Here is a 16,319-nt window from a genome sequence, read left to right as displayed (position 1 = left end):
AACTACAAGGTCCAGTTCATTTTATGTTCTTCAACTTTAGTTTAAATTCATTAATATCTTCTTTTAAATTTTTGTAATATTACTTAAGTCTGCATACTTTAAAATTTTGACGGTTGTCAACAGTACTAATCCAAGCGAATTTGTTTTTAAAGTCATCTATTTTAAATTAAGCTCTTTTTAAGGTTATCTAATATTGTGTCATGATTTACACCTCTTTGTGAAACTGCCTTTTCCATTTAGATTTATATTCTGCAAGTTTATTTTAAATTAATTCTAATTTAAATCTTTATGCTTTTTTTTCAGTTTCATATTTTATTTATTTTTTCTGTTCTGATTTCTAATTGATACATATTTTGTAACTTTTCTCGGCCCTTTAATACTTGCTTTTAGTTCTTTATGTTAATCATACTATCTTTTAATTCTTGAATTTGAGTGAATAAAATGTTTAAATTGACTCGAAATACTTCTTTTATGTTTTCGCTGTCAAATCAGATTTCTCTTCAGTTCTTAATTTGAATCAACCATAGCTTCATTTCTTTTCATTTTATTTGTAATTGAACTATAATAATGAATTATTTTTAAAAACTTTTTTTAATTCTTTAATATTCTTTGCTTTTGTTTCTATGTTTGTTTTATACTTTTAATATCTTCAAGATTATAATCATCTATTACACCTTGAACTTTTTTAAACATAACCGTCTTGAAAAATGCATCGTTTGGGGTTTTTCTGGATTTCCTAGGTTTTAAAAAGGTTATTACCTCCATAATCCAATGCTCTGTTCATTGTGTTATCAAGTTCCTTATTTCTGTGAAGATATGATTCCGATTCTTTTTTTAAATTTTTTGAATTGTTTTTTAGTAGCATAATCACTTAAATCAATATCAAATTTATTTTACTTATACTGTCAGGGTTTATTAATTTTTTTTTACATCATTAAAAACTCCCATCTATATATTACCAGCAAAGTTTTTCTTAAAAACTTCCTTGGGTTTTTCAATATATAAGAAATCATATTTTTATTTGTTGCATTAGCAAAAGAGTTAGGGTTAATATTTTGTTCATTACAAATCATATTATTTCTCGTTTACTCGGACTTTCAAATAAATATAATGTGAACAGTTAATCCGAATTTTTTGGTGTTTTATAGTAAGCTTTACTTAAATAAATAGCACAACAGTTTTTGTGACGTCCTTGAATGAAGTATTTTGTTATTTCATTCTGAACCTTTTATCTTCACATACAAATCATCAATATTACTACTTTTAGTTTTTTTGATTCAAGATTCTCACAAGGTTCATTTGGTTGGGGTCAGCTGAATATTCAAGTATTTCATTTGGATTTATTTTATTTTTTCTGCAATTCATTTAAAAGTTTAATTAAATCCTGATATTTAGATTGTTCTAGGGTTTTTTGCATATAAGTATAATTTATCATAATATATAAGAGGGTTTTCGTATTATATGCATTATGTATTTGTTTTCCAATCCAAGATCCACAATTACATTCTAAACATGAATCCGGGATAAAAGGATAACGTTGTTTAAAGTATTGGTTTATTACTTTTTGTATCATAATTTGAATTTCCATTTAATATAATAATACATTATTAAAATTATCTTACATTATTTTACATTATCTTACATTATCTTACATTATCTTACATTATTATATATTATCTTACATTATTATATAAATGCAATCAAAACTTAATGAAATGAGAAAAGAAAAAACTTAGCGGGCAAAAGATGAGGGGTCTAGAAGAATAATGAGAGAAAAAATTAAAAAAGCTACAAATCGGATATGTACACTGAAATTTATAAGCCAATACTGAAGGAATAAAAAGTCAAAAAGAAGAATTGCAAGTCAGTTAAAAAACATTACCTGGAATTAAGGAACAATTAGCGTTACTTCCAAAAAGTATAACAAAAAATCTGTCACAAGGTATTGCCGAATTAACTAAAGAACAACAAGCTTTAAAATTGACTCCTTATTCATCGATAGATTGGGAAAATGAAGATGAACCTGCTGAATGGGTTTCTTATGATGAATTTAAGAAATTAGAAGATTATGGAAGAGAAAAGATGAAAATAACTGAAAAACCAGCACCAATAACATACGAAGAGTATAATGATTATCTTAGAGAAATAGAAAAAGAGGGTTATAGTAGAGAAATAGAAGAGGATTATAGTAGAGAAAAAGAATTTCCTGAATAATTTGCGGTAAATTTAGATACAAATATCGATAAAGATGTATTAACAGAATATGGATTGCCCGCATTACCAGAGTTAGCAATAAACAAAGATAAAGATGATTGGAAAGAAACAAGAAAAGAGGTTACCAGGAAATTAAAAAATTGTACTCGTAAAATAAATGAACACAGTAAAATAAATCCAGATGAAATAATTGAATTAACAAATGCAGAACCTATGGCTGCAGGTGAGTATGTTTCGGAGTTAAAAACAAACAAAGAAAATCTTAAAAGATATGGTGAACGCTTATCAAAAATGATTAATGACTCAGAGGTATTTGGAAAGGGAATAAGATATTATAATTCATATAAAGTTTCACCAAATGGACAATATGGTAATTTAATTATTAACTTAAATAAACTTTATGGTCAAAACAAATTAGTTGCTAAGGATAGAATAACTGGAAAGGAAGTAATTAACACTAAAGTGGATAATGATTTAATTGATTTGATTAATAAAAGATATAATAATAATAAAAAACATTCAATTCATTCTAGAAAAATATTTAAAGAATTAACAGAAAAATCAGGATTGCCTATCAATAAAAGATCTATGAAATTTAAAAAAGTAATTAGGGACAGGGTTATGACGTTTGTCCATGTAATCCAAAGAATTGGGTTAATGACTTGGAGTTAATTTGTGGTCGATTGATGCTGGAACTAATAATGAAGAACTAAAAAATGAAGGTATTAGGTAGTAGATCAATTTAAAAAATGAATTCACTCTTACCAGAACAACATGAATGTTATATAAAAAATATTTTTCTTGAAAAAATAAATGGAACAAAAAATAGTATTAAGTTCTGAAACAGTTAAAGATGATAATAAAAATACTCCGAGTGATTTTACAATCAGATTTGGTCGTTCTTAATTTTAGATAAAAATAAATCTTATGCTGTTGGTTTGGATAGTATTAACACTATGACTTATCTTGGGATAATATTAGTGATGAATATGATAATAAAAGAATTCGTTATAATAATGGTAAGGGGTTTGGGAAATATTATATTTACAAATGGTTCTTACAGTTACACTGATATTAATAATTACATAAGGGAAACATTAATAAGTTTAAAGATGATTATGAATTTGATAAATCAGACATTGCTCCATAAGTTTGGAATTTGATTTTTAAATAGTTTTAGATTTTGATTTCAGTTAAAAATAATTTTTTTGTTGGATTTAAAAAAAATGTCAAATTTTCATACATTGCTTGGATTTGAGAAAAAGCATTGGAAATACTGAATGGGGAACTACAACACCAAATATAACTAACTCTGTGATACAATTTATATTCATTGTGATCTTATTGATAATTCACTTGTTGATGGTAATTTCAGTGATATTATCTATGCTTTAAGTACTGCAGATTTAACAAAAGCTTATCCGTTTACAAAAGAACCACAAGAGTTGGGTTTTTCTGAAATTAATAAAATATATAAATTCGATAAGAATATATATTACAGACATATTTGGTAGAATAATAATTCTAATGAGGTTGAACAAGTTTTACATTAATATTTAAGAAATTAATTAAAATTTAGTTTTATATAATGTACAAGAAAGTTTATGATAAAAATAAAGGAATATTATTTTTTGTTTTGTCACACGGGAGAAGAAAATATACTGGTTCGGTATCTTGACACTTAACGAAATGTTTTTCAAGGGAGTTGCATCTTCAATTAGCACAGCTGGGAAAAAAACTCTGGAAACAGCAGGAAAAGCCGCGTTAGAAGGGAACAAAAAAGGTTGGAACAGAAATTGGAAATTTTGCTGCTAATAAAATTGGGGAAAAATTTAAAAAGAAACCTGCTCCGGCAGTTGGTAATTTTAAATTTTCAAGGAATTACAAGAAAAGAATAACAGTAAAAATAATAAGAAGGAGGATATTAATATAAGAATAAAAGAATATTGTCAGGATCGGGGACGCGTAAACGTATTAACAGATTAATTTATAAAAAATAAAATAATAATAATATATACATGTTTAGAACAAAACAATATTGTGAAAGATTCGAACTAACTCCTATTCAATTAGATACAGCTTTAATATCTGTCTTGGAAATAATGTTAAGCAACAAAAAACGGATATCACTTTACAATTATGACAGAAGCTCATATTTTGATTGGTTTAATGGTTTTTTGAAGTAAGTTTTAAAGTTAATAACCTGCTGATGGTGCTAAATTTTGCCGGCGGAGATCAAATTGCTTTAATTAATAATGCAGCTTCATTAATTGATCAGTTAGTGGTTAAACAAAATGGGAAAATTGTATATGATTGAATTAATTTATACAAAGTAATAAATATAAAAAATTTAGTTGAATTAAACTAATGATTATGCAGAATCAACTGGGAAAAAATGAATTTTATCTATTTAGACACTACTGCTGTTGCCGAAAGTAGGGATGACCAAGCGGATATAATAAAAGGGTTTTGCTTCTAAAAGTTATCAATCCAGGGTGGGAATGAGGTAAATGCTAAAATTCACTAAATAATTTATCATTTTTTCCGGGTTTAGAACTAATATTTTACCTCCAAGTCAAATTCAATAACACTGCAGCTGACAGATGATGAAAGAATTAAATTTTTTGAGTTAATGCTGCTGTGCTGGTAGAGTAATTGTAACAAAATAATTCTATGGGGTCCACGTTTAATTTTTATGAATTTAGGTTTATCTAATTTATGAAAGTTACAAAATCAAGATGGTCATTTTTTTCGGGAAATGATAACACAATCAACTGATACACAACAAAATAATATAACATTTAGAATAACAGTGGTGTAACAAAACCACAGCATGTATTTGTTTATTTACAACGACCTGACAAAAGTAATTCACAAGAACATAACCCACATTTATTAGATACATTTAAAGCTAATGCAGCAGATGATGATTGTACATTAGAATCTTGTTTGCTTGAAGTTGGGAATGGTGTTTTTTTTATCCAAACAGAATACACAAGTAATCAAGATATTATGATGATGTAATTAATTATTATTATAAACAAAATATAAGACCACTGGAAGTCTGCTAAATAGATCAAACTTTTAATATTTATTTGGATTTGGTTCATTTTAATTTGGGAAAATAAAAAGGAAGTAAAAACAGAAGATCCTAAGCTAATTACATTACAGTTAAGTTAAATGCTGCACCCGGGAGCTAATATTCGTGTTTATGCAATTGTATTGTATGAGGAAACAGTTGAAATAAATACTGTTGGAAATGAACTTGTTATTGTTTAAATAAAATAAAATTAAAATAAAATAAATATAAAGTATATAATGTCATCAAATTATATTGAATATAAGGTTAATCTAACAGATGGCAAAAGAAAAATTTAGCACAAGCTTATAATAATAAAATTCCAAAATACTTTTAGATTAAAATATAACAACTACATGAAAAACTTCTTTACTTTTAAACAAAAACACAAATTAATCAAATTAAAAAATCTATTAGAAATAATAAGAGGTTAGAAATTACAATTTCAAAAAAACAATGTCCAGTCAAGGTCAAAATGGTGGATTTTTAGGAGCTTTGGCTGGTTTTTTTAGGAAAAAAAAATTCTCCAATGGCAGCAAAATAGCTCCAAAAATATTACCCCTCTAGGGATTGGGCCCTCTCTGGGGTTTGCCAGTACCGTGTTAGTAAGTTATTTGGAATGGTATACTTCAGTAGCTAATGATAAAAAATATGATATCACCATAACTTACACCTAATCAAAGAAAGCAACTAGTAGGATCCGGGGTGATTAAATTTAAAACAAAAACAGAGACAAAAAAGGTGGTTTTTTGGGTACGCTGGCTGCTAGTCTAGGAATACCTTTGATTACATCTTTGTTAAGTGGGAAAGGATTACAGATTGATTCCCAACGGAGGCCGTACAGACGAATTCCTTAGAAAAAAAAAATAATTTTATAAAAACCATTTCTAACTTTGAAATTGAACAATGGGTTAAAAAAAAAAAAATTAAAAATTTGGGGGTGATTTAGTAGAAATATTTTATTAAAATCAAAGTTGAATATGAATGTGGAATTATAAATTGGACGACTCGTTTGGGCCTGGAACACATTGGGTTGTTTCTTAAATAATATGTATTTTGATCCAATTGGACTTCCTCCGCCGAAGGAGGTAATTGAATATATACCAAATGCAAAGTACAACAATGTCCAATATCAAGATAAAACAAGTACACTCTGTGGTTATTATTGTTTATTTTTCATTAAAATGTTACAAAACAAAGTACCGTTGTATGATTTATTGTATAGAATACTAAAAGTTAACAATCAAAGAGTAAATGAACAAACAATTATAAATTATTTTAAACTATTTTAAGTGTGGGGTTTAAATATAGAATCTCTTAAATTTTCCTTCTGGATGTTATTTTTAAATATTTTTAAATAAATAAATAAATAAATGTTTTCTTCATTTTAAAAAAAAATTTAATAAATTATTTATTAAATTTTTTTTTTTAATTGGTCGATTTTGGATTTTTTAGGATTGAAGAAACGGAAATGCGTTGTCAGTTTTACCAGCCAAGCGCATTTGCATATGAATTAACATTTTCTTGCTATAAATTCATTGCATTTGGAGAAAAAAAAATTGTCTTTTTTCTTCACTTTGATCGATTTAATAGGTTAGAGTTTCATTTGCAGTTGTGAGGATTATTAAGCTGATGTGTAACTATATAGAGGATATAATATGAGTGTCTTTTCATATTGAATTTATTAAACGAGTTGAATAAACTAATAAAATGCGAGGCTCTGCCGAGCATTATGTCAATTTTATTCAACGAGTTTAATAAAAATCAATGTGGAAAGTCACAAATGTAATATTCTTTTTATTATCTGTTAGCCTTTTATGTAGAAACATCAAAAAATCTACTTTCTTTTACTATATAAACAAGTCAATTTGACCAACGTCTCCTATACTATAAACGACGTCGACGTCAACGCTTTATTACCCTAGTGTATCATCATTTTTATTTAATGGCTTTATTACACTCCCGCGACGTCAAACATGTGATAAGTCTTTATATTGAAAATATGTAGGAACAGGAGTATGGTTAAAATTTGGAATATTTATTTTGCTTAAGCTGCTTTAATTATATCTGTGTTTAAGAACTCGGATAAGTGTTTTTTTTTTGTGTTTTTTTTTTTTTTTTTTTTTTTTTTTTTGTGTTCAATTGTTCAAAGTTTTATTTAGATAAATACTATTCCTTTTTTCAGGATTTATATTATTTTATTTAAAAAACTTCAGTCTAAAGAAAAGTTACAAATCCTATCGCGAGTTTCTATTTTAATGATTTGACAGAATCTTTAATTATGATTAATTAATATTTTAATATAAAAACTATTTCAAATGCAATTAATAATGATGATGATAGACAAAAGTATAATATAGAAGCTTGTAATTTATTTGCTTATCTATGTGTACTAAGTGTAAACTATTAAATTTTTTATAAAGGATAGATAACAAATTTAAGTCATCCTCTTTCAAAGGAATTTAAAGTAAAATATTTTTAATAAAAGTTACGCATATGATGAAATGAATCAAATAGCTCACATAAAATAATATATTATAATGTATTAAAATTATAATCAAAACTTGAACAAACTTGGCAGATGATTCTTAACAGTCAAAATTTTAATACAGTTATAATTCATAACAAAGAGATGCAAAGTTTCCAACAAAAATACAGTCATAATGCTCATTCAGACAAATAGCTGAAACCCGCTCAAATGTAAAATTAAAATATATTTTATAATGATTATAAAAAGATTCTGAATGTTATGGGAAGTTTTGGTCTTACTGCTTACTATTTTAGTCAATAAAATATGTGTAAGTCACGCTACTAAAACTTTATTGCAAAATAGAAGGAATTTACTTAGCCGTACTTTTTATCATTCACATTAGAATATTTAAATAATACGGGTTTAGGACTAATAAAATTCTTTGTTTCCGGTAACATGCTAAAAAAAAATAGGGTAGGTAGGTCGGAAAATTTTCAGAGTGGGGGGATTCTTTTTTATTAAGTGAGACTTTTCGGAAATATTTTTTGTGTCAAAAAACGAATACAAATAAGGGGGTTATGCCTTTAGAGCATCAGTAAGTTGATTTCTAACATCACTTACCATGTTTAAAGCATAGAAAGTGCAGTTTTGCAACTTTTTGTTAAATTGTTGAAAAAAAATTCTCCAAGGCCATAAAAACATTAATTTAGGATCGGGCAAAAAATTTAAGATAGGTTGATATACTGGAAACAACCAAATTTTTATGCTGTATTATTTCCAATATCTAATATTACTTGCTATCTGTTTGAAAATCATAATACATTAAAACAAGAGCTGTCTCCATAGGATGACACATGCCCCCGATGGCACTTTGAATGAATAGTTATGGCCGATGTTAGAGTTTAGGACCTTTGACCTACGGACCTGGGTCTTGCGCGCGACACGTCGTCTTACTGTGGTACACATTCATGCTCAATAATTTTAAAATCCATGCATGAATGACAAAGATATGGACCGGAAACGCCCATCAATGCACTATCATGAAATATGACCTTTAACGTCTAAGTGTGACCTTGACCTTTGAGCTACGGACCTGGGTCTTGCGCGCGACACGTTGTCTTACTGTGGTACACATTCATGCCAAGTTATTTGAAAATCCATCCATCGATGACAAAGATATTGACCGGACACGAATGCACTATCTTGAAAAATGACCTTTAACGTCTAAGTGTGACCTTGACCTTTGAGCTACGGACCTGGGTCTTGCGCGCGACACGTCGTCTTACTGTGGTACACATTCATGCCAAGTTATTTGAAAATCCATCCATCGATGACAAAGATATGGACCGGACACGAAAATTGCGGACAGACTGACAGACTGACAGAATGACAGACTGACAGACGGTTCAAAAACTATATGCCTCCCTTCGCGGGCATACAAATTAAGATGTTTAAAACTTTCCCTTTAATCTGTACATTAAAGATTATTTATTGACAGTGTAAAAATAATCTGCATTTTATGCATGGATCTTTAACCAACAAATCGAAATAACAAGATATTCAAGGAATAATGTAGACTGTGCATTATGTTATAATGGCATCAAAGACATTAAGTCACTTCTTAACCAAAAATGAATTTAAGTAAAACAAAATTTGAAATGCAAATAATTAAGCAAGCATATGGTATAGAATTTGGAAAATGAATGTGACAGCGGCTATTAATGCATGACAAATTCAAAAGTCAAATCCACCAGTTTATTATATATCATTAAATGGAAAACAGTATGTGAATGATAGGTTTGAAGTTTAACAGGAATGTGACTGGCTTTAACTTCACCATTTTACTGAATGAAAGGCAATCGAAAATTGTTGCTTTGAAAGCTTTCTTAAAGGCACTGGCCTCCAGATTTGGCTAAAAATAATTTTTCTTTCAAATTGCTGTTTGGTCATATTATGAACATTAGATTATGAGTTTTTGCTTTTTAAATATTTTAAAAATTCCAAATCAAGAAGAATGACCGGTTTGGGAATCGAACCCAGGACCACAATGGCAATAAAGACATTTTCCTGTCATCGTAACTAATAGCGCCATAGCGGAATTGTGAATTACGACTTCGAAATATATAGATATTTATAATCGAAACATTACAAACGCTTTTCGACTTTCATCGTAAAAAGAAGTAAAAACTGCAAATTCTCATGTGTTTCCATAATATATAGTTCGTCAGTAATTAAGTTTTAAAGCCTTCTTCAGAAATATAGCATTTATTTCCAGATATCTGTAAAAAAAAATATATTTATTTTTTGTTGTCGAACGATCTGGAGGCCAATCCCTTTAAACAAAGTTTTGCCATTTAAAACCCAGGATGGGTCAGAATTTTAATCACAAAAATATGTGAAAAATCATATCCAATGATAAAAAGAACTAATTCATGTAAATCATGTCATAAATACAGTCAGTACAAATATTGTGAAAGTTCAATGGGGAAAAAGCAGTATGTTTTATATTATTATATTTCATACAATGTAACATCAGTAGAGTTAGTAAACTCATACAAACTGTACAAAATATTATTTGCAATCTTACTGATTACTAAGAAAGTTCCTAGGGATGACGGAGAAAATGCTGTCTTCTCTCTTAATACCTTGCTAAACATTTGCCAAACTGCACCTAAGATTCTGGTGAATATATCTTAAATATAAATGTATATTAGTTTGTAGTAGAAAAACAAACAAATACAAGATAAAGTACCATTTTAAAGAAGTAAAAAATGTCATTGATATTCTTTTAAACAGAAAAAATAGACAAAGTGTCATGATTATGAAAACTAAAGAACATAAATAAATGTTAAAAGTAAGGTAATAAAATGCTTAGATAAGAAGATATAGTTTTAAAAAATCATTTTCCCTTTTCTTGCAAATGAGGTTTATGAGCTACTTAGATGGTAAATATTTCTTTTTGTTCAGTTTAGGAAATATCTTGTATTAAACATGAGTAAATCGGAATAGATTAGTGGCATATATATTTCAATGTGATGTAGATTTAAATGAATTTGAGTGGCATATATTTCAATGTGATGTAGATTTAAATAAATTTGAGTGGCATATATTTCAATGTGATGTAGATTTAAATGAATTTGAGTGGCATATATTTCAATGTGATGTAGATTCAAATGAATTTGAGTGGCATATATTTCAAGGTAATGTAGATTTAAATGAACTTGAGTGGCATATATTTCAATGTGATGTAGATTTAAATGAATTCGAGTGGCATATATCTCAATGTGATATAAATTTAAATGAATTCAAACTTTGTTCTGTAGGTGAATCATCTCTGACCTGCCTGAATCCAAACAATTTCTAGTGTAAAAATAAAATAAACAGATTCTACTGAAGATGCATTTTGATGCATAATTTGGCAAAAAAATAAAGTAAATTATTTTGCAGTTTTTGGCTTGCTGAAAACATTTTTCCACATATAAATGCTAATAAAACAGTTTTGATTTACAATATATGTTTTAATATTCTGCATTGAGGACGGGGTAACCAGGTCGAATGCCTGGCATTTTTAATGTAAAATTAAATTTTGACTGAGATAAAATATTAAACACTGCTGAAGAAGAGTGCAAGATTAAGCAGTATGTCACACTGGCCGTAGCTTTTATCAAATAAGTGGTTGCAACGTTATTTGAGTGGTGAATTTTATGCAATGTATAATTTGCCTTGCTTATTAGTTTTTGAGTAAAAAGCATATTTTGAAGAAAAAAAAATGAATGTCTTTGGTTTACTCTGAAAAATAATTATAGACTTCAAGTTCTGAAATAAATATTATTCTGACTTTTATACAAAGCAAAAAAAATGGTGCTAAAACATTAACCTCAGGCACGATTGCAAAATTTATACCTGCAGACCTGACATTTTCACAAAATATTCTGATCAATACTCGTTACTTTAAGGCCAGGCCAAATTTATTTATAGTTCTTAAGAACAACCTAATAAAAAATTGGCTTTGAGGAAGGCTCACATATTTGATATCTTTAACTATTTTAACGGCAGGTTTCCAAATAACACCATTGGGTAGAATACATAGGTGTATGAAAAGTTTGTTTGTTTGTTTTGGGTTTAATGCCATTTTTCACCAGTATTTCAGTTATGTAACGGCAACCAGTATTCCTGGATTCTGTATCAGTACAAACATGTTCTCCGGAAGTAACATATTTTGTAGTAGTTTGCAGGAACTATCCTTACTAACGATATATTATTGTTAGCAAAATCATGAAAATTTCACACACACATTGATAAAGGACGATGTATACGTACCTTCTATAAAATGCGTTAAGCTCATGTTTCTATTTCAATATACCTTTAAGAAGAAAATTGCAATAAATGGTAATTTGCATTCTTTTTTCAGCTGTACATCATTTGGCAGCTATCCTACATTCTGAAGTTGGTGGTTCACAATCGGACATGAAATTGACATTATATTTTGCTGTAAGTTGTGTTTCTAGCTAACCTGAGAACGAAGTGCTCAAAGGTGAGCTTTTTTGATCGCCCTGTGTCCGTCGTCCGTCGTCGTCCGTCGTCCGTCCATCGTCAACAATTTGACTGTTAACACTCTAGAGGTCACAGTTTTGGCCTAATCTTAATGCAACTTGGTCTGAATGTTACCCTTAATAAAATCTTGGATGATTTTGATATTGGGTTATCTTGGATCAAAAACTAGGTCACTAGGTCAAATCAAAGGAAAAGCTTGTTAACACTCTAGAGGTCACAATTTTAGCCCAGTCTTAATGGAACTTGGTCAGGATGTTACCCTTAATAAAATCTTGACGAGTTTGATATTGGGTTATCTGAGATCAAAAACTATGTCACCAGGTCAGATCACAGGAAAAGATTGTTAACACACTAGAGGTCACATTTTCGGCTTAATCTTAATGAAACTTGGTCAGATTGTTACCCTTAATAAAATCTTGGAAGAGTTTAATATTGGGTCATCAGGGGTCAAAAACTAGGTCACCAGGTCAAATTAAAGGAAAAGCTTGTTAACAGTATAGAGGTCAAAATTTTGGCCCGATCTTAATGAAACTTAGTCAGAGTGTTATCCTCAATAAAGTTTTGCACGAGTTTGATATTGGTTTATCTGGGGTCAAAAACTAGGTCACCAGGTCAAATCAGAGTAAAAGCTTGTTGACACCGTAGAGGCCACATTTATGACTTGACTGTATCTTCATGAAAATTGATCAGAATGTTAATCTTGATAATCTCAAGGTTCAGATTGAATCTAAATTATGTAGAATCAAAAGCTAGGTCACCAGGTCAAATCAAAGGAAAAACTAGTTAACACTTTAGAGGCCACATTTATGGCCATATCCTAATGAAACTTGGTCAGAATGTTAATCTTGATGATTTATAGGTCAAATTCAAATCTAGGTCAGGTGGGGTTAAAAACTAGGTCACTAGGTCAAATCAAAGGAAAAGCTTGTTAACACTCTAGAGGCCACATTTATGACTGTATCTTCATGAAACGTAGTCAGAATGTTAAACTTGATGATTTTTAGGTCAATAGGTCAGGTGAGCGATACAGGGCCTTCATGGCCCTCTTGTTTATATAATTTGATTAATGAACAAATATCTGAATAAAATTAACTGGGCATTGCTTTATCAATATTCAGGTCTTATAGAGTTAATTGTGCTGATGTTGCAACACATTTTCTTTATACTTGCACTAAATGCACATGTAGTTAGCATTTAGTCATTTAGAAAATGATGAAAGTATTGTATGGAACCAGTTGAATGAAGGCAGATCCTCTGTGGAGGCAGCTTGTTGAGGATTGTAATATTCAGTGTCCTTGAATTACTCACCAGAGTTTATTTGTTTTATGGATGTCATTATCACAGCCCACCCGCCATTAACTGATGCCAACATTAAATCACCCCTATTGGATGTACGCACGTATTGAGTATACAAAATACTGACTTAAGGTTAGGATTAGGTTTAACATGGGTTTAATAGTGTACATTCAATTCATGCGTACACTCAATGCGGGAGAATAACTTGAGACTGAGAGCAAATCTTCTTGCACGTATTATGTCAGTCCTCATTGAAAACACATGCCTTGTACAAAGTTTGAAACTACAAACTGTTAATTTGAAGGTTACATAATATTATTCAATCGGTTACATACTGGTATTGACTCGTTTTCAAATGAAACTGAAAAGTGTATGATTATAAATGACCAGAAAACTACTGAAATTACAAAATAATCCTTACCATGCTGGACACGATTGGTTTTGCCTTTGCGACCAGTGTAGATGATGATCAGCCTGCACATCTGTGGAGTCTGATCCTGATCCGCACTGTTCGCTAATCAGTTAGTATCCTTTTGGTAAGCACCCCTTTTAACAGTTAATGGTACTGTCCAAATTGGGAGATGGAACAGTTCATTATAGAAATTTAGCATGGAAAGGGATAACGATATCTCTTCTGAGTAGGCTTTTCATATCTGACAGATATGCACATGGGCATGTGCACACAAAAGCACAAACACACTACATTATTCCATGCTTCATATATATTTATTTATATTTCAGGTTATATGCTTAGCATATTCTACTTCATTTATCAAAGGGCCTGCAATTGTTACAAATGCCAAGCCGTCGTTTCATGGAGGTTGTGTCTCAGATGAAGAGGTATGTATTTACAATATACTTGAACAATAAGACTACTTAGATCGGCAATATCAAATCACTTACCCCTCATCGATGTGGGTTAGAGCCTCACTCAGGGCGTTGAATTCTTCATGTGAGGAAGCCATCCAGCTGGCTTACAGAAGGTCTGTGGTTCTACCCAGGTGCCCGCTCATGATGAAATAATGCACGGAGAGGAACCTGGGGTCTTCCTCCACCATCAAAGCTGGAAAGTCGCCATATGACCTATAACTGTGTCTGTGCGACATTAAACCCAACAAAATAAAATATATAATTAGATTGGCATTATGGTCTAAACCATAATAACATCTTTATAAATATTGCTATTAAAAAGACAAACTTTTACTATTGACTAATTTAGACACTTTTTAATAAAGTATGGATTTATCACATTTGATGCTGTGGGAGTAAAATAAAGCCATAACATAAATATGGTATTTCACTAGTTTAATAAAACTTTGATGTTGTCGTTTTAAGGATAGGAGACACTGATCGAATTGACTCGGTCTGTAATTTGTATGGAAAGGAGAAAATTTGATGTTTCAGCAAAAAAAGTTTTCACAGTGATAGAAAGAATATAACATTTGTGTCTTTCAACATTGTATTTATTAAACTGGTTGAATAATAACGTTGAGAAATGCTTGGCAGAGCTTCACACTTTATTATTACATTCAACTCCTCGAATAAATACTCTTATGTAATATCATCTATTTATCACATGATTCAAATGTACTAACTCTCCTTATGTTATGTTATACTTCAGTGCCAAGCAGGACGTATTTGTAAGAGGCTGGTCTTCCAGGAATCTGAGCGGAGTCTGAAACAATGTATTCCCGAGTAAGTACTAACTTGAGTATAAAACGAATATCCAGGAAAAATGTGATCTGCACTGCTTTGTAGGAGCCTTACTTTCAGAGTTCTTGTAAAGGGGCATTCCAATAGATATTATTCATTTCAATATTTACTTATCCTAATAAGTATATGAAAATTTTAACAAACAATGGTATTCTTTTAATGACAAAGTCAGTTCTTCAACCAAAAATTTATGTAGAATGTGCATGCAAGCAACATTTTTTCATCAGTCCATATGACAATATAGTCAAAGTTAATTATAAGCCTGTTTGGTCCAGGATGTCTAGACTGACTTATCAAAAATATGTTCACTCTAGCACCTTGATTTCTTTCCCAGTCCTGATAATCATTTGACAGTGTGAATTCCAACAAAACAGTATATAAAAATTTAAGAACATTTGAAGAAAGGGTAGGTATTACTATATCATGTCACAGCTGCTGCACGATGAATCTTCCAAAACATAGTTTCAGTGAACATATATTTTTAGCTCGACTATTCGAAGAATAAAGGAGCTATCCTACTCGCCCCTGCGTGAGCGTGAGCGTCACACAAATGTTAAAGTTTGCGTACCACCCCAAATATTTTCAAAGTCCATTGAGGTATTGCTTTCATATTTTGCATACTTGTTTACCATCATGATCCCAGTCTGTAAAAAGGAGGAGGCAACTCTATCAAGCATTTTGACTGAATTATGGCCCCTTTTAGACTTAGAATAAATGTTAAAGTTTGTGTACCACCCCAAATATTTTCAAAGTCCATTGAGATATTGCTTTCATATTTTGCATACTTGTTAACCATCATGACCCCAGTCTGTGAAAAGGAGGAGGTAACTCTATCTAGCATTTTGACTGAATTATGGCCCCTTTTCGACTTAGAAAAAATGTTAAAGTTTGCGTATCATCCAAAATATTTTCGAAGTCCATTGAGATATTGCTTTCATATTTTGCATACTTGTTTACCATCATGACCCCAGTCTGTAAAGAGAGGAGGCAACT

At 30.1% G+C, this 16,319-nt stretch overlaps 1 protein-coding gene across 2 annotated transcripts in view; it reads left to right on the top strand.

Moving 5' to 3' along the window:
* Positions 1-16,319, top strand: part of LOC123539987 (snaclec A11-like) — a 74,996-nt gene that overhangs the window by 10,116 nt on the left and 48,561 nt on the right. For both annotated transcript variants that reach the window (XM_053526737.1, XM_053526736.1), the window contains exons 2-4: positions 12,175-12,254; positions 14,355-14,453; positions 15,235-15,308. In XM_053526737.1, the coding sequence (XP_053382712.1) occupies positions 12,231-12,254; positions 14,355-14,453; positions 15,235-15,308 (197 nt within the window). In that variant the 5' untranslated portion in view covers positions 12,175-12,230. The remainder of the gene's footprint in view (positions 1-12,174; positions 12,255-14,354; positions 14,454-15,234; positions 15,309-16,319) is intronic.

The sequence above is a fragment of the Mercenaria mercenaria genome, chromosome 16 (assembly GCF_021730395.1).
Source record: "Mercenaria mercenaria strain notata chromosome 16, MADL_Memer_1, whole genome shotgun sequence".
Classification (NCBI taxonomy): Eukaryota; Metazoa; Mollusca; class Bivalvia; order Venerida; family Veneridae; genus Mercenaria; species Mercenaria mercenaria.
This window is presented reverse-complemented; position numbering and strand designations above follow the sequence as displayed.